We start from the raw sequence: 19,225 nt of genomic DNA, 5'->3' as shown, positions 1-19,225 counted from the left end.
TGGTCTGACTGAGATGAATTTATAGGGAATCCCAGCACAGCCACATAATCCCTCCAGCCAGAGCCATCTGCTGCTGCTTCCCCAGCTACATCTGTTTAATGAGAAGCAGCATCTCTGCCCTCTTTTTGCAACCTAATAAGAGAGCAGGAGGCAGCTGGGCTGGGAGAGAGCTTGTGAAACCCCAGCCCCAGCATCTGTGAGTGAATAGGGGGTAACAAGGGAGAACTTCACATGGCTAACAGCTGGGCTGAGACACAGCCTGAGAGGCAGGAACGATGGAACAGTGCTGATGGAAGCCAGACATACCTTGACCTGTGAGGGACAGGCCCACATGGTCACCACAAACATGCCATGTTTCAGCCTGCATCCTGGGCTGGGTTGCCAAGGACTGAACTCCACATTTTTCTCCTGGTGAGGGTGAGGAGAACAACATCCACCAGGGGGGAGAATAGTTCTGGGGAAACTTCTGCGGAAGCAGACTGCAAGAGCTGGGTGAGGAAAAGTCAGGTGGAGAAAGGATCATCATTCCACAGGCTCAGATAGAGTGGATGCAGAGGCCTGAAAATGCAAAAGCTGGGAAGCTGAAGGTTTGCAGGAGCATTGCTAATGAGAGAGGGAATGCTGTTGTGCAAAGGGAAGTTGGTCACTTGCTCCTTAGTAGGAAAGATTGACTAGATCCTTGCCCAAACACGAAGTGGGGACTGAACACCATCAGTGCAGAAAGAAACACCACAAGCCTCCGCTGCTGCATGATCTGTGGCTGTTGCACTAAAGAAGAGGCGAAGGCTTTCCCAGGAGTTACTGGCTCTGTCAGTGATGATGACAGGGAATGAAGGAGCACTATGGCTGCACATGCTCCTGCAGGCTTCTGTAGTAGGAAAATCAGGTGGACCAGGCAGCCTTTCAGCATCCAGCAATGTCATCCAAAGCACAGAGCATGACAGGCGGTCAGGGCTATAATCATCTGCACATCTGCTGGGAAAGGATGAGTGGGATGCAGACTGGCGAGAAATTCCAGCACTTGTTGCCATAAGGAGTTTCCTAAATGTATGTGTCTATTCCTACCTATATGAGTAAGATGGAAATTTTTTTTTTCACCTTCTTTATATATATAAAAAGTAATTTAAAAAGGTAAATTCTAGGTTTGAGTCTAACCAGTAAAACGAAACAGGTTGACTATGAAGATAAAAGGTAATGTATTTACTGTTCAGGAATACAAAGCGAGAGAAGAGCAAACTATAGACAAAAGTCTTGAGTAAAATCAGAATTAGAAGGTAATTTCAAGGAGGAAGCCTGAAGGAAAAGGGAGTTAAGCAGAACTGGTAAGTCCTTTAATAATTTAAATACAAGTCCCAAGAATGCAAAAAAAAGTTGTTCCAGCAACCATGGACCAAGAAAAGACAAGGCAGTAAGAGGTGACACTGGCTACAATGTGATAGCTTCTTTCACAAGGTAGGAGTGTACAGAAAGTGAAAAGCATATTTTCTGAAAAAACATGGGATGAAACTCCTTGGCGAAAAGAACAACTGTGCACAGAGGAGAGCCCACTGCGGGAACACGGCTGGGGAGCAGCTGCTGGGGAGCAACCCTTTGGAAGGTGTCTGAGAGTCCATCTGAGTCTCACAAGCTGAAAGTGGTACTGGCAGTGTATCTGTCAGACACACCTTGTCCAGTTACAGCTTTCCCAAAGTCCCTTCCTAGCCAGCAGTTACCTCCTGCATTGAAATTTGGACTGCCTTAGCTAGTCCTCTGGAGTAGCCTCAAATTTTGCAACAGGGAGATTAACGTCTTCCTTTTGGAGATCAGTTCAGGATATGTCTCAGTGTGTTGCTGTTGCAGAAAAACAGCAATTTCAGAGGTATATGCTATGTTCCAGTCTGAAAAATCAGGCAAGGAGGGTCTGAGGTGTAGTGTGGAGTCTGTATTTGTAGACTGCACTTTGGAAAGAATCTGGAGGAGAACGAGGACAATGATCTCCAAAACATGATGTGACAGAAAGGGCTGAAAAAAACAGGGTTAGCTTAGCCTGGGGGAGCCTAAGGGTGAAAGAGGGGATATGCAATATCTTCAAATACATAGAGGGCTGTTGCTAGAAGCATAAGTTTTTCTGTGTCCTTGGCAGGTAGGACAAGGAACAAGCAACTCTGACTGCACGACGTTGGGTTTTTTTAGTCAACTGTTTCTTTTAATTTTTTTTGGTTCTGAAGTGATTATGTATGCCATGATAATTTATAGCTGCCTGCAGCTCTTTCCTTGTCATTTCTGGACAATTATACATGAACTTTCAACATCTGTAGAAGTTGATAACTTCAATTTTGTATGCTGAACAAGCCTCACATGTTATTTTATGTACTGGAGCAAGAGTCTACCATGGGGTAGGGCAACACTTTGCATAATTGAATACTTCTGAAGATTGACTGAGAAATACGGTTAAGTTCTATTCCTTTCATCTATTCTTAAAGGGTCAAACAGGATGGTCTCTGATTATTTCTACAGGGATAGGCCTAGTATTTCCTAAAGACTTTTCTGTAGGGCACTGTTCAAGGGAAAGCCAGGAAAGAGAAGGTCTTTTGTGTGGAGGTCGACTGGACCCCTGCAGTGGAGCACTGTCCACAGGACACTGCCTTCTGCTGAGGGAAAACCATGTGTCGAAGTAAGTGTGATTTTTTTGAATGAGTGTTGACTGCTGGGTGTGCAAATTCACAGACTCATTCTGGCTGTAGGTGCTGCACAGCTTTTACTGACAACTTGCTCTGCATCTGGTGTCCCCCACTTTCAGTCCTGGTTTGTAACCATCACTCTATGGTAATATACGAGTGTTCCTCTGGCAAATGAGAGCTTAGTACCATTAAATTCCCTTAAAGGATCCCAGTCTTAATTATTGAGTTTGGGGGAAATAAGAAGCTTGTGAATGAGTTATTCTGCTTTCTGAATCAGCTGTAGGATTGTTTTTGGTAATGGTCCAGTGAAGTTTAATGTTGTGATAAGAGCCATGGGGGCTGGTGACAGAATTGTGTGTTTCCCAATTTATAGAGAATCAATTAACATTTATTTCTCTTGCTTCAGAATTGGCATGTGCATTTCTATTCAGGATCGTCACCTGTACCACAGTTGAGAGAATGCAGGTCTTTTAATCAAACATCATGAGAATTAATCATTTTTGCTGAGTGTTTTTAATACTGGGCTTTAGGGATCTTCTGGAAGAAGCATGTTTTATTAGCTGAAGGTATCTCCTGACACACTATCTGCCAGTCCCTGCTGGTTCACGGTGATAAGTCATTGCATACCACCACATTTTTAAGCAATCTGTATGAGGGAGTCTGAGGCAGCTGTGTAGTTTTAAGGATTAAGGTAGGACTCTGGATCAGTTTCCATTTTCAGATTTCTGACAACCCCTTCTATCAACACAAATGAAGTAAATCTCTGACACAAATGTAGTGAGAAAGACTGCTCCAGATGTGCCAGCAAAGAGGGAAGGAGCATGCCTTCTCAAAAAACCACGTCATTTGTGCTTTCCTAATTACGCCATTGAAATCAGAAAGGAAAAACTCAGTCAGCCATGGTGAGATATTCCTCACCCAAATGTTCCTGCAGGACAGTCAGGGATGGAGTAGGCTATGGGGAGAACTGTTTTCTGGGCACAGTGAAAAAATCTGAGCTTGGCATGCTGGAAATAATGATCTGTTTCTGGAGCAAGGTACTAGATTTTAGGAATGAAAGTATGAGTGCTGTTGCAGATTTGCCAAGATGGATGTAGAGGGGCCCTCTCAGCTGAGAGAGGGATCCTGACAGCGCTGGCCTACACAGTGTCCCTGAAGGCTTCTGTCCTCCTGCCAAATATCTGCTCCTCGAATTTCAGGTGCCCCTCATCTTTGTGCTCTCCCTGTACCTACTCCTTGTCCCCAGTTTTCCCAAGCACCTCCTCAGTACCAGCTGGGCTTCTAGGCTTGTCAAGCTGCAAACCAGTAGAGAGGACAGTGAGGACAGTTTTTCACACGTGGGTGTTTGGCAGTGCCAGTGCCTGTCAGTCAGCATGTCCTTGGCCTTCATTACCACATCTCTTTTTCCTGGCACATCACCCCTTGTTCCCTCAGCAGAGTGCCAGGACCAACTTTTCTCACTGTGGGGTTTGTGCTCAGATCCGCTCACTGCTCTTCACTCGGGTGGCTCATTTCTCATCCTTCTTCCCTGCTAGCTTTTTGGACTCCTCTCCATTTTGGCCAGCTTTCACTCCACTTCACTTTGTTCAACAGCTCAGTTCTTCTCGCTGTTGCTGATTTCTAGCTTCATGCATAAATACAGCAAAAAAATGTGTGAGTGACAGGGGTAAAGGGAAGTTCAGTTTCTGGGGAGAGGCTTGAAGAGCATGTTAGTAGGGATGATCTTGACCAACTTTAGTTCTGACCATATATGAAGAGCAGAGGTGTACACAGGTGCCCAGCAGCCCAATGAAACTGGTGGGTAGTTACTCTCAGCTCCTCGCCATTTGGACAGGCAGAGCTGCCAGTGGACAGGCAGAGAAATCCTGCACCAGGCTCCTCAGACCTGAATTAAGTGTTACCTCCTGCTACTGGAAATGAAAGTGTTTCAGTTGGCATTTGTGTCATGAATTAGCCAATGTTGTTTTAACTTGAGGGTTTCGGGAAAGGCAAAGAGATTGGGTTAAATGAAATGGTCCTGGCTGGATGTAGCACAGGGGCAGAGGTGCTGCCAATGTCCCCCTCTGCCAGCCCTGCTCTGAAAACAGCATCTCAAAGGGCAGGTACCTACCTTTTGCACAGAGCTCGAATCTAGTTTTATCATGGGAATGCAATTCAGACGAATATTACCTGTATTTATTTGGAAATGCATGTATCTATGGTTAACAACAGGGATACTAGTTAATGTAGATTGCTGTGTCTGATTTCTATCATGCTAATAGCCATTCAGTTGCTAAGTGTTCAGCAGTAGTTTCCCTTAACTGGGCTCCTAATATCAGCTCTTGTGTTATCCCCATGGTTAGAACGAGATGTGTTTAAAACCTGCCTTTAGGAGGGAAAGGGACATCCTATGCTTTATCAATCTTCCTGCCAGGCTCTCCATGCAGACTTAAAGAGACCCACTTAATATCAGTCTGAAAGTGTCTTTAGAGAGATTGATAGAGTTTTGCTTCATTAGGACTTGTTAGTGAAGATAAAAGTGAAAACTAGGTTATGATTTAATTTATTAAAAAAGGAGGTGGTCATAGATGTGCTGCAGGGAGAGGGGCGTGTGCCAGACAGGGCTGCAGCACCCACAGGCAGCACTGCACTGCCATGAGCATCAAAGGCAACAAAGACAAAGCAGTTGGCCAGACGGTTCACAGTCTATGGCAGACTGATATATTTGCTGAAGGCCATGATTTAGTCTCTTCATTGCTGTTGGTATATTGGAACTTCATCTCTGAAGCTCCCTTTGAGTCTCAGATGGCAACACTCACTACCTCCTTTTTTAACTTCTTTCTCCCAAAGTGAAGAAAAAATACTCCTCCCTAAACATGTAACAGCATTGAACACAAAAATGTAGAAGAGTAGCATGTTGGAGGTATGGCAGAAGAAGAAGATGGCAGCCTGGCAGAGGCAGCACCAGTTTTGTTCTGCAGTGCAGAGATGTGAATCTGGGGGCTGGGGGCAAGGCTTGGGGGTGGCTGCCCAGCCACTCTGGCTCTGGGGCTCTGGGCAGCACCCTCCTGCTCCCCACCTCCAGTCTGTTTAACTCTCATGTTTCACTACTGCCTTGCAACCTGTGGGGAAGACCTCGGTTTAATATCGCACTCTGCTATATAATACTCTTTGTTACAAAAGGTGCTTTGAGAATAATCAGGACTGCTTTCTCAGTCTGAGGTGTCCCAATTTTGTTTTAGTCCTGTGTAACTCTAATGTCTTGCACTCGTGGTTATGAAAACATAAGGGCTGCACTTCTTCCCTGTTTCAGGACTCTCAGCTCTCTGGACTCAGCCCCTCTGCCCCCTCGCTGCCTCTGAGGGCTAGACAGTGAGGAATCTGAATTCATGTTGCACTTGCTCTCATTTTCTGCCAACACTGTTCTCTCCACCCATCCTTTCCTCTGCCTGATCTACCTTTGATCTCACAGTGCTCCTACAGATGAACCCTTGTGGCTTCTTGAGGTGTTACTGGCAACAAGCTGTGTATCCTCCTCCTCTGTCTGAGATTATCCTCTCAGTCAGAGGGTGCTCAAACCTGTTCCTTCGGTGCTTCAGTGCTAGGCTGCAGATGATAGGGATGTGTGATCCCATCTGCAGTCCCTGTCACAAGGGTGGGAGTCCCTCAAGGAGGGCTGGTAGAAAGCTGAGGGTATCACTACCTTCACCCTCCCTGGTTAAATCCACCAGAGGTGGTGGACTTTTTGTCTTCAGATGCTGCTCTGCCTGGCATCCCAGATATTGAATGCCTCCAGCTTCTTACATATTTGCAAAAGCTCACTGCAGCTCCCCTTGCCTCCTGTTATTTGTCCTTTTTACAATTATTCTGACTCACAGTTATCACAGTTACAAGCTGTCTCTGACGTACTTACTGATCCTGCCCTAAAGCCAGGGCAGGGAAGTCTCCACACTCTCCCTTTGAAGCACACCATCCCATGCTGCTAGAATTTAAGCAAGTCTACAGCCTTTATTGGCTTAGCTCTTCATGTCCCCTCTCACAAATACTTTTGTCCCTTCTCCTTTTCATGGTAAAGTGAGAAATAAGGTTTTATTCTTATTGCACATCTGTGCTTAGGTGTCCTGCTGCCTTCTATTTCAAATGGCACCTTTCTGGGCTGAACTATTAAAATCTTATTAAGATACATATCCATCTTCTTGAAACTGCTGGTCCTTGCTCTGAGATCTAGCTCCGCCTTCAGTTTTTTCTACTGTATTTGCAAATGTCTGTCAGAACTGGAGCTTGGTGTAATCTGGCAGAGTGATGCCTATTTAAGTAGCTGAGATTCCAGTCTGTTACAATGTGTATAGGCTTTCCTGACTTGCATTGTCTGCCTCGTCTCTGGCATTTGGCTCTGAAATATGTGACTCAGAAAATAGAGTTTGAGCAATAAATATTGACTAATATGAAGTAATGTATCTCTGGAGAGTTTATTTATCTGCATCAAAAGCTTTTAGAGCTGCTGTTGTGAAGGGGCTGCTGACAATAGATTTGCAAGAGTGGAGAACAGCCTCACACAGCACTCAGGCCCTGCAGAGCACCCAGGGTTTGACTGCTGGGTGTAAGTCCTCCAAGGGTTAGGATAAGTCCTCCAAGGAACTGGTGTTTGTGTTCACACTCGTGGACATTCTGTCTTGCATGTGCACATATGAGCCCGAGACTCTTGCTTAGGCAACAGGCTCATTCGAAAGAGGCTCTTGTTTCACTAGCAGACATGACTGTTTTGCTACATGTCCTATATCCAAACTACAGCTTTCTTTAGAAATTTTACTTGAACTGTATGTTCCATCCTGCTAAAATGATACTCAATTTTCAGGGTTTTTTGGCCATGTCCAGTGTCTGCTCTCCTCCCCCATGTGCACACTGTGCTCTGACAGGATGTAACTAATGGTTTCTCATGCTTGGGATCCAAAGCAAATTCCTAATATTTGCCATACCTTATCTCTAGACACCTGATAACTCAGATCTGATGGGTGGTGCTTGACTTTTTAGGTACCGTTTATAAATTCTGACATGTAACACCTTTACATGGATGTTTCAGAAGGTGATGGCTGAATACTGGATGTTAACTCCTGTGTGCGGGATATGGCTGGGGGTAGATGCTGATGTGAGCCCCGGTGTACGCACACTGTTCTTACTCTTCTGGCGATGGGATTACTCGCCGCTACGCCTGCAGCAGACGCGTCCTCTTCTACTTCCACCCAACGCCCTTTCGCCCTGACCTAGCAGGGGACAGGTTCCTCGCTGCGGGAGGGGCCTCGGCTGTCCCTGCTAGGGCCGGCTCTGCCGGCAGAGGGCAAGAGGTGCCCGCGCTGAGCCGCCGCCGGCCCGGGGAGCGCGGCCGGGAGCGCCGCCCGCCCGCTGGCTCGCCCCGCCGGGGCTCCTGCCGGCCCTGCGGCTCTCGCCCCGTGCCGGCCCCGGCTGCCTTAATCTCAAGGAGAGTTCAGTAAGTCCGCCCCGGTGCTGGTGGCTCCCTGATCCCCCGGCGGCCGGGGCTGCGAGGGGGCTCTGTGCCTGAGGAATCCAAGGCGAAGGCGCAGCTGTGTCCAGTGCAGATCCCTCGCCTCAAGCCCGCGTGAGCTCTGCTCCGGGACCGGCGAACGTGCCGGCCGGGCACAGGGTTAAAGATACCGAACTACCTGCGCCGTGCCCTGGCAGAGCCGCAGGGCAGGTGGAGCTCCTCGCCAGCATCCGCTCTGTCCTCCCGGGGAGTCGCACCCCGACACCGGGGAGTTGCGAGGAAGAGGCTGCGGCGGCAGAGAGGGTGTCTGCAGGGAAGGGCTGAAGGTTAAGGGGTTGGGGCTGAGTTTGTCCTGCCACGGGACAGGACGACGTCTGGCCCTGGCCGAGGGATTTGGTGCTCAGCGCGTGACTTTCAGCGCACAGTGACGATAAACACACCCGAGAATTTTATAGACACGGGAGTCTCCTAGGGAAAGGGAAAGGAGGACTCTGAGACCCTGGGAGCAGTCAGATCCAGAGTGACTCTCCCAGAGGCAGCAGCACAGGAGACAGGCCCGTCCCAGGAGCATCCGTGGCGCTGCCGGCCGGGCGGCGGCTGCGGGGCTGGGCGCGGGGCTGCGGGAGCCGGGCTGGGTCGCCGCGGGGCCGGCCGGGCTCGGGCCGTCTCCTTCATGTGTGTCTCACTTTGTATTGAATGATGTTAAGCAGAGCTGGAGCTGGCGCCTCGGCCTCATTACCTTCAATTACAATAATTGTTGCCTCTCTCCAGTGTTTTGCATTTCTCCCTGGGGGAAATCTCTCTGCTGCTTCTTTTCCAGCCTTGCTCCAGCTTTCTCCTATCGATTGGATCGCTCTGGCCCCGATTCTAGGAGCGATGCCTCCAGGAGGATAAATGCAAATCGTCCTATTGATTGGGAGGAGTAAGAGTGTAGCTCGTTTGAGGGAGGGAGGATTAGTTTTAAATGAAAAAAAAAAAAAAAGTAAAGTGATGAGCATGGCAGGAAATGCTTCACTTTCTGGGCCTCTTAAGTATTGTCTCTTTATCATGTCCTGTGTCTGAAGCGGATGCAGATTGGTGCCATCTGGATAATATATCATGTGCATGGAGAGGTGGATCCTGCGACACAGACACTAGTCTGGTTTCCTACTTACTTTAGGTGAACATGTATCACCGATCATCTCTGGAACGCAGCTCCCCTCCTCCGGTTTGCAGGTAACCGAGTTTCACTGGGGACACGCTAATTGCTGCTGAAAATGAACGGGGAATAATGTGCAGGCCTCTATCCACCTCCCTGAACTGCCCCAGTTACAGGGGGAAAGCTCCTTGGGAGTTATTGAGGGAACCGGCTCAGTAGCATGTCTGTCACAGGGGAGCGGCTGGAGAAGCCAGCCTTTGGGCTCTACATAGGCTTAGATCCTGAAATGGCTACTTGCTTCAGTAAGTCCATGGACAGACCCAGAAGTGGGAAGCCAGAAGAATTGCGGAGTCACATTATGTTCCCTGCCCCCTGGGCTTTATGCCAAGCTATGCTAGCTTAAGCCTTAATTTTTTCTTAAAGGCATAAATAAATACAATTCAGTAGAGTTAGCTTGTGTGTATCATATCCCAAATGCTAGCAAAGTAACTCCAAAAAAGCTGGTTGTTTGTTGGCTAGTGTTAAGCAGTTAACAAAAAAACCCCAAACTACTCTGATTAATGTTGCTCCAAAGATGCTTTAAACAGTCCCCATGCTTTTAAATTCACATCATTTCCAAATGAGAAATTCCCATCTGAATCATAATTGAAAGGTGCAAAAAGGAATGGATATGGTGTGCGAATATTGCCTTTGACACCAATTTGAAATGACTCCAATGCAGCAGTACTAACCTTTCCTTGCTAGTGAAATGAGCATCTGAAGCAGCAGTCCTGACAAATGCCAGTGTGCACATGCAGATCCAGCAGTATGCAAATCCTCATCTCCCTGAGGAATGTGGGTCTCCCCAGGACAGGGCTGCAGTGATGCCTTGACTACAGAGGTGATTGTAGAAAGGATTTCCAAATTGCAGCTCTAATCCATTTTTATTTTTGCCAAAATTTTTTTTTGGGGGCGGGGGGTTCATTGATGAAAGGTTCAAACAAGTGAATAATACTGTGAAAACACTATTTTGTTTGCATGAGATCCACGGAAGAGTTACATCCAATCTTTTGGGGGAAATGGTGGTGAGCTGCCAGCATGCCATGCAAGCTTATAGAGGGATGAGGAACTCATGGTAGTGTTCAAAGCTGCCAGAAGAAAGAATTATTTGTGACTCAAAACTGTTTTTCTGGGGTGAGTTACCTAAATCAGGGGCACCTGCAGGCTGAAGTTGTAGCTTAGTTTTGCACACAGACTGCTGTGGTGGCACATAAACAGTAGGCAGTAGCAGCTGGGACAAGCATTAATGCCAAGGCATGTGATAAAGAGAAAGGGAATATATGAAAGAAGCAGAACAATGGGAGGAAGTTGAATTTTCTAAAGCTGGGTTTCCAGAGCCAGAGAAGAGCTTTTCTCTTGTTCAAAGTTCTGTACTCAGAAAATGCTGCCAGGTTGACTTCTGTCTTGGCTTGTTTTATTTTCCTCCTTGACATACGGAAGGCCCAAACCCCTCATGGCAGCCATCCTCTCATGCCTGTGCTGGGACTCTCAGGCACATGGAGATTCTGGAGAAGGTGTTTGATGTGATTTGGCACTTCACTGGAGGGATTTCACCGTGACATTTGGAAGGAGACTCTTGCATGGCTGCACTGCTCACATGCTCCTGGTGGAAAATAGTGAGCCCTTTCTGGAATGTGATTGTAGAGGAAAGCAGCTACTGTCCTGAGCAGTTACTTGACTGATAGGAGAAATCCTGGTCTGTAATAGTTCAGGACACTGGGTGCTCGTCTGAATTGGTCTTTTAGAAGGACTCATCACTTCTAAAGTCCTCCTGCCAGAAACTTGGTGCTGCAACTATTGGCTTCTGAAACAAAGTAAAAGAATCAAACCAGCATTTGTGTGGCCTGCAAAGACTTGTTGGATGGATCTTTTGTTTTAGTTGGCAATTTCTTCTTCTTAAAGACAAAATTTTGCATCTGTGACAGAGCTTTGAGCTGATGCAGAGGGAAACGTGCTCCTGTGAGATGCTGCCCAAAGCAGTCCCTTTCTTTGAGGTGCCCAGAGGATGATTTTGCAACCAGGTCCTTCTGTTCATGTTTGCTTCAAGGGCCTTCACCGTATCTGGTGGGAGGGAGCAGCCCTGTGCTCTGCAGGCTCTGACTACAGGCTGTGCAGTCCGTTCAAATGGAGGCTTTAGGCTGCTCTCCCATGGCTGCTGGAGACACGTAATGCGGCCTCAGGCTCCTGACGCTTTCCTTGATGGTTCCTTGTAGTCATTATCCCACATTCCTTCTGGTTGCAGAACATGTTGTTATTATTGCTTTGTGCTGGGTCTGTCTCCTGTCCCTTTTTTACAGGCCAATCTGGCCCTGTTAGCTCTTGTCTCTAAAACAAAAGCAAATTAGCACTGCAGAAGCTGAATTATCTTGTTTATGTTATAGTCTGTCAGAGGACCCCACACAATCCTTGCACGTCTCTCTGAGCAGTGTATCAGAGAGTGAAGAGACACAGTAAGTCGGTCAAACCCTCCTGACACTCTGACTCGATCTACAGGTTTCTGAAAGGTGTTTAGTTGCTTTGGGGGGCACTAAGGCTGGGCAGTGATCCCTGCTGTTCCTCCCTCACTTTGGTACTTCGTGCACACTTGTAGCATACAGAATTAGCACATTTTTTACAGTAAATTGTACCTCACAATTCAAACTTGACAGCTGTCAATGAAATTTGCTGCTCAAAACTGATCTCAAGCATATTGCCCTCTGGTTAGTCTGTCTGTGCTCCCTTGGCCAGGATGTTTATAATACTCAGGGAGTCTCTCATGTTACTTAGTGCAGTAATGTGGCTCCATGAATAAAAGCCATTTCCAGTCTGTCGGTGCTGCCTGTAACAAATGAGATCTGTTAAATGCGCTTGTCACCGGTGATAGGAACAGGAGAAGCAGAATTGCACATGTTGCTGTAATGATTCTAAGTTATAATGAACGATATTTTCGTATGTTTGCAAATGAGTGTCTGATAGCCGGTGCCAGACTGGGACATATGGCTTGGCTGTTTTTGCTGTTTCTGTAATTTCTAAACAGAAACAAGAATTAGAAAATTACTTTGTGGTGGAGTGCAAATATGTCTAACATAAGTGTAAAGACTGTGATGCAGCACGTGTGTATCTATCTTATACATATGCAAATTGCAAGACTCACAGTAAAACCATTATAACATGTGATGGCATCAGCACTAATTAGCCGGAGATCCAGTCTGTTCCTCTCTGCCAAAGTAAACTGGAGTTATCTCAATCTCAGATTTCATATTTCCTCTTTTCTCTTTCAGGGAGGAATGTCTCCAACACGAGGTATTATGTCCCCTATTGAAAATGTCTTTAAAGACTCACCAAAAAAATTCTAATTAAAATTCTCAAGTAATTTTTTTATTATTATCTACACATCATCCAACAGATTTAATAGTAGTAGTGGACCCAAATATGTAAAGCACTTTGCCCATAAATGGGAAGCAGTCTGTGCTGTAGAAATCAAGTCTTATAAAACGTAATGAGCAAAGAAAGAAGAAAACTAAGTTAGCAAAGAAATTTTAAATAAGGGGCACATTTTTTTCAGGACCAACGTGAAGGAAAACTGTCCAAGCTAAGCACGACCCACAGGAGCTGTGTCGGAGCTCAGTGGTAGAACACCACCTCGTGCTTCCATCCCCAACAGCTCTTCTTGGAAAGGAAATACTGGAAGGAGGATAACTACTGCAGGGTATATTCGCTAATAGCTCTGTCCCACGGGCCTGCCCTTGCTGCGTGGATGCGACAGCAGCGGATAAGACCCTGAGGGGCTGAGTGCGAGGTGCAGGAGCCCCCGAGCCGCAGGGTGAACCCCAGGCCGGGACAGTGGCGTGGGGCCGGGGATGGACACGCCAGCTGCACCGTGGTTCCAGCCGATGGCTGTCGGCTCTGCGCTGCGCCAAGCCCAAGCGCAGAATTTCTAAAACCTTGGGAAAAAAGCCCCGGCTGCACTGACACCGCCGCTGTTCTCGCTCGGGCAACATTTATGCAGCCTCGGGCAGCCCTGCGGGTCGGGAGCGTCCAGGCGGGGGCCGCGCTGGCGGCAGCGCCGGGACAGCGGGCGCGGGCGGGAGGGCTCGGCCGCCGCCTCGTTCCGCTCCGGCGCTGCCCGGCACCGCGACCCGGGGCTGAGGGCTGCCCATCCGCCCATCCATCCATCCATCCATCCATCCATCCATCCATCCATCCATCCATCCATCCATCCATCCCGGCTCCGCCGAACTCGCAGTCAGAGCACGATGTTTTTTAGTGGAACCCCGCGCTGCTGCCTCCGCAGGGAATTATCTCGGGAACCCCGCGCTGCTGCCTCCGCAGGGAATTATCTCGGGGACCCGGCAGAGCCCGTTCCCCCGCCTCCACAGAGCCCCGGACCTGAGGAGGCGAGCGAGGGCGCTCGGTGCCGGCCTCTCTCCCAGCTGCACTCCGGGGCTCCCTGGGCCGGGGCCCGGCGCTCGGAGCGCACCGCTGCACCCAGCGCGTTCCGGGCCCGCCCGGCGCCGCCGCCGCCGCCCGGGGGCGCCGCGGGCGGAGCTGAGGCCGCGCCGCGCTGCCGGGCGGGGGGGCCGAGTCTCCGCCCACCGCCGCAGGCGCAGCCAATGGGGAGGCGGGGGCGGGGCGGGGGCGGGGCGGGGCGGCTCAGCCCGCGCCCGGCGCCGGCCGTATTTACGGGGCGGGCGGCGGCGCCGCCGTGTCAGTGAGGCCGTCTCTGCTGGGCACCGGGGCCGTGCCACTGCCGCTCCTGGTGCTGCTCCTGCGGCCGCGGCGGAGCACCGAGGGAAAGGCGGAGAACCGCGGCCGTCTTTCCGGCCCGCCGCCGCAGCGGTGGCCGCACCACGGCTCTGCGCGCAGGCGAGCGGCGCTCCGGCGGGGCGGGAGCGGGCGGGCGACGGCGGCTCGGCCGTGCCTGCGCTGCGGGCTGTGGCGAGCGGCGCCGGGTAAATGGATCGCCATTCCAGCTACATCTTCATCTGGCTACAACTGGAGCTGTGCGCCATGGCCGTCCTGCTCACCAGAGGTGAGGGGCCGCGGCGGGGCACCGGCGGCGCCTGCGGGGTTCGTGTTCTGCGGGGGCCGCGCCGGAGGGAGCGGGGTGCCCGGGGGCTGCCGCCCGAGGGCAGCCGGGCCCGGCGCTGTCTCGGGACCCCGCGCCGAGCGGTGTTGGCGGCGGAGCCGCCGGGTCTGTGCCTCCCGCCCCCCGTCCCTCCCCTCCCACCTGGCCGCCGGTGCCGGGCAGTCACGGCCCCGCGGGTGTCCCGGCGGGGCGGCCGCGCCCGGCCCCGTCCCCGCCCGCGGGGGGCAGTGGGCTGGGGGCTCTGGGGCTGTGGTCTGTGGTGTGGCCGCCCGGGGAGCGCCCTCCCGGGGTAGAGGCGACCCGCTGGCTGCCGGTAATCGTCGTGCTCCGCGGAGGAGGATAAAGGATAAGTTAGCGTGGTGGTGATGTGCGACGGTATTTATTTATTTTGGAAGGAAGGCTGTAATTAACCCTAAATAACAGCCTTACAGCGTGCAGGGGAGAGCCTGCTGGCCCCATCAAAGCGGGCAGAACAGGGAGTGACTGAGTGATGTGAAGTCGCAGATACTGAAACTATGTGCCTGATAATGATATAATTAGGGGATCACAGACTTCTGGCTGCTGTTGACTTCAAAAGCTTTAAGAGAAGCCTGCAGTCTCTCCTGTAGCCATCTTGACTAAAAGCAGACATTTTTCTTTAATAGCTACATACAGTAACAAGAAAGAGGACGGAACAGAAGGGCATTGTTCAATGTTTCAAAATACTAAATACCCTTTCTGGCCTTTTGCATAGCACAGGAAGAAACTTTATGAATTGACAGAAATACAGTTTTAATACAGTAATACAAAGTCCATTCTGTTTCGCTGGAAACGTGGCTTTAATTAAAAAGCAGTTGAATTAACCTGATGACGAGCCTGTCAGATTTTGTTTATAAGATTGTCTTAGGGCAATAAAAAGTAGATTTTTGAACGCGATTATATAAGCAGTTAAAATGAAAGTATGTGTGTTGTTTCACTTTATTCCTGCACTGTGCTGAAACTCATGAAAGAACTGTCAGTTCTGGTACTGTGCCATGTTTGCATCTTACTTTTAACCCTCATACAGTGCAAGAATTATGAAAACTATTTTTTTCAGGGGGGTGAGGGGAGACCTTATATAGAATGCTTAGAAAACAATTGAGGCTTTTTTTCTGTAACGTGCTGGATGATAGTGAGTGTGAATTCATGAAAAATTAGGTTACTTGGTCTGAAAGCCCAAGGGAATTGGACTGGAGACAGTGAGACACTCCATCATTTGGCTTCTATTAAGCAGAGTTATTAAAGAGCAGCGGGAACTTCAAGGCCTGGAGCCTGCAGTAGCATTTTGGGGAAAGTATTAAGGTAGCCTGACGAGGGGAAGCTAACTTGGTTGGGATTATTTTTAACATCTTACAGAACAGGTTTTTTTAGGTATAGGTGGTAGCTAACATCATAAGGGGTGGCAGCAGGGAAGCCTGTAGATTGATTTTTTTGAAGTGCAGACTGTAGAAAAAAGACATCTGATTATTCGGTCGACTTTGAAAGCCTTGGTGCTACTATGGTGGCAAGTACAGTAGGCACACCAGAAGTAGTTTTAAGTCCATTCTTCCAAGGTTTTCTCCAAAATCTGGCTTCCTTTTAAACCTTGGCTCCATGGCAGATTGAATTATGTTTGAGTTGCAACTTGCCTAGAAAGAGTAAGTTTTCGCTACAGCACAGGACATGTTTAATTCATACCAGGGCAGTTTGGAGAGCCCAGAATGAAGAATTTTATGAAGGGAACTTATTTTATCGCTTCCTTCAGAAATTTTTGAGGTTTCCTGAGATTTTTCATAGAGCTGGTAGAGGATTTTCAATCTAAGTGTTTCCTCTTTTCTGCTGCATGTTGGATTGAATGTGAAACTGGGGAGAGGCAAGGGGGAGCCTTTAGCCTTGCAGTTTCACTCCATTAAAAAACTTTACATTTGAGTTGAGAGTCATTGTCTCTGGTGAACAGAATAATTATAAACTGGAATTTTTTTTGTTTAATAATTCTGATTTAAAAGCCTTTTTTCATGAATAACTAGTTAAAGATTTTCTGGAGAAATTACAAATAGTTGCTCAGTTTCACACAGTAAAACTTTCTTGACTGAGAGACTTAAATGGTAATGGTTCTAGCTAATAGCTTTATAAGGTGTTAGTTAAACCTTTTAAATTTTGGTGCAGTACTGAGAGGTAATAAACAATTCAGCAGTTCTGATTTTTTTTCTTTTCATTTGTCACATAAATACTTAAACATATTTTTGTTGTGTGCTTATACCCAGTTAAAAGAAATGTTACTTTTATAAAAGTAGAATGCTGTTCCTGGAGTAATGGTTGAAACATAGATGTGACTTTCTTCTAGGACTGAAAGTGTGTGTTGCTTTTAGAACTGGTATTTCACTTTAAATGTGGCTAAATGCAACTGCTGACCTCGAGTGGAAGTAGCTATAAAATGGTCTTGTTAGTTATTTACCTTGGGGAAAAAAAAAAGCCAGTTATTTACCTTGGGGGGAAAAAAAGCCACTGTGACCTTCCCTCCCTCAGTCCCTGTTTTAGTGAAATGCTCTTGCTTTAATTCAAAGGACTACAGTACTAGTCATTAAAGCAAGTGCCCCAAGGCATTTACAGAGATTAAGGCTACAGTGAGGTAGGCACTGTACAGTGATGGGGAGGAAACAACCCCAGCTCTTGTGGATCTACAGTCTAGAGAAGTACCACAAAACTGGCACAGAGTTTGGTTGTGTGATGCTTGTGGCTAATAAGGATGTATGATGGCGTGTCCTTAGAAGACCAAATTCTTACCTTTCTTGTGCAATTTTTGTTTTTTAGGTGAAATCAGATGCTACTGTGATGCTGCACACTGTGTTGCAACGGGCTATATGTGCAAATCTGAGCTTAGCGCCTGCTTCTCCAGATTGCTTGATCCTCAGAATACACATTCCCCACTTACTCATGGCTGCTTGGACTCTATTGCAAGCACAGCTGAGATCTGCCAAGCCAAACAAGCACAAAACCACTCTGGCACCACCACCATGTCCACGCTGGAATGCTGTCATGAAGATATGTGCAATTACAGAGGACTACATGATGTTTTGTCTCCTTCCAGAGGCGATACTTCAGGTAGGGCAATAAAGCTTCAGTGAAACCTCTCTTCTGGCCATCAGGCCAGTAACAGTCAAAGCCTTGTGCATCTGCTGTTACTGATTTACTTGTTAATGTAAGTAGAGACACCAGAGGGGGAAAAGGGTGGCTGGAGGCAGGGGAACATCTCAGCCAATTAGCTTTTTTTATGTGCATTAGTATTGGAAGTCTCTCTTGCCATCTTGACATGGCTTCTAAGAATCAGTGGCAGTGGTGTTCCTAGTTAAACTGGCTAGTGGGGTAAGAAATTCTGTGTTACAAGCAGATTTAGAAACTCTTTTTCTTTATGGGGGTATTTTCTGTATATACTGCAGAGTGTAGCAGTTGCTCCATAAACTTGTCAGTGTGGGATTTAAGGGAGTTGCTTACCTGTGAAACAGTGTATATGTAAATCCTGAAACAAGCTCCACATCTTTCCCCTTTGCAGGACAAGGGAGCAGATATCAACATGACAGCAGCAGGAATCTCATCACCAAGGTGCAGGAATTGACTTCTTCGAAAGAGTTATGGTTCAGGGCAGCTGTAATTGCTGTTCCTATAGCTGGTGGGCTAATCTTGGTGCTCCTTATCATGCTGGCCTTGAGGATGCTCAGGAGTGAAAACAAGAGACTGCAAGATCAGCGACAGCAAATGCTCTCTCGTTTGCACTATAGTTTTCATGGACATCATTCGAAAAAAGGGCAGGTGGCAAAATTGGACTTGGAATGCATGGTGCCTGTGACTGGTCACGAGAACTGCTGCATGACCTGTGATAAAATGAGACATTCAGACCTCAGCAATGATAAAATTCTTTCACTAGTCCACTGGGGAATGTACAGCGGACATGGGAAGCTGGAATTTGTATGACCAATTATTTTTTAATCTGAGCTAAACTTACTCTCTGAACTCTAGAAGGCCTTTGGGTTCTGCTGGACAGGAGCACTTTATCTTAAAAACTCTCATAAATCATCTTTGAGAAACAAAGGACCTCTGCAAACAGAATCTTGGATATTTCTTCTGAAGGATTCCAAAAGTTGTCTTATTTGCACAGAGTAAAATACACTCAAATGTATTGTTTGCTTCAGAGTTGTGAAAGCAAAAATTAGAAGTTGTAAACACTGTCACCAGGGTTATCTGAACTGTAGGGAGCTGAGAATTGAGTTATTATAATAAACTGTATGCAAGCTCCTATGTTTCCTGACTTATTGTAAAGATTTTTTAAAATATATATATATTTTGTCTGAAACTTGCTTGTGACTTTTGTTTTGGAAAATGTGTTTTCTAGTGGGTGATAGTGGAAAACAAATCAAGGTGTGCATGGTAATGCCATGCATAACAATTAGATTCTGAAAGACTTTTCCTACTCTGTAAAGGAATTTAGGTGGTTATTTGAGAATGAAGGTGACAGCTTTATTGTTTTATACTTCAAGTAGCAGTGAACCCACATCCTCAATTCTTGGCTGTTGCATTTTGTTCATAACCTCAGTGAATTCTTCCAAAGCTCTTTGAGATAACTATTTCTTCCTCTCACGTAATGAAGAAAGACTTCCTCTGTGCAAAATGTATCAGAAAGTGACTCCTAATTCTTTAGAGTTGGTTTTCCTCCCTTGTCTCACAATTCTTGTTTCTATGATCTGTTTTCCTTTTGTACCTTTTACACCCAAAATTTTTTGGGGGAGGAGAGGGAAACCCCAAAACCGCACTGCCTATTCAGCTGTGGTTTGGTTGGGGTTTTTTTTCTG

General features: G+C 47.6%; 1 protein-coding gene across 1 annotated transcript; it reads left to right on the top strand.

The window, feature by feature from the left end:
- Window positions 1-13,995: 13,995 nt before the first annotated feature.
- Window positions 13,996-18,729, top strand: BAMBI (BMP and activin membrane bound inhibitor). Its single transcript, XM_069006565.1, has 3 exons — window positions 13,996-14,327; window positions 17,193-17,483; window positions 17,932-18,729. Exons 1-3 carry the CDS (start codon window positions 14,252-14,254, stop codon window positions 18,348-18,350), a joined length of 786 nt encoding a protein of 261 aa, XP_068862666.1. The 5' UTR covers window positions 13,996-14,251; the 3' UTR covers window positions 18,351-18,729.
- Window positions 18,730-19,225: the final 496 nt, after the last annotated feature.

The sequence above is a fragment of the Aphelocoma coerulescens genome, chromosome 2 (genome assembly GCF_041296385.1).
Source record: "Aphelocoma coerulescens isolate FSJ_1873_10779 chromosome 2, UR_Acoe_1.0, whole genome shotgun sequence".
NCBI lineage: Eukaryota > Metazoa > Chordata > Aves > Passeriformes > Corvidae > Aphelocoma > Aphelocoma coerulescens.
Note: the sequence above shows the minus strand (reverse complement) of the source record. Positions and strands in the feature narration are given on the sequence as shown.

What these genes read in the sequence shown, in the direction of transcription:
- BAMBI (XM_069006565.1), top strand. Translation starts at nt 14,252, where the DNA reads ATGGATCGCCATTCCAGCTACATCTTCATCTGGCTACAACTGGAGCTG. An exon ending in GGCCGTCCTGCTCACCAGAG is followed by an intron (nt 14,328 to 17,192) that starts GTGAGGGGCCGC and finishes TTTGTTTTTTAG; the next exon opens with GTGAAATCAGATGCTACTGT. An exon ending in TTCCAGAGGCGATACTTCAG is followed by an intron (nt 17,484 to 17,931) that starts GTAGGGCAATAA and finishes TCCCCTTTGCAG; the next exon opens with GACAAGGGAGCAGATATCAA.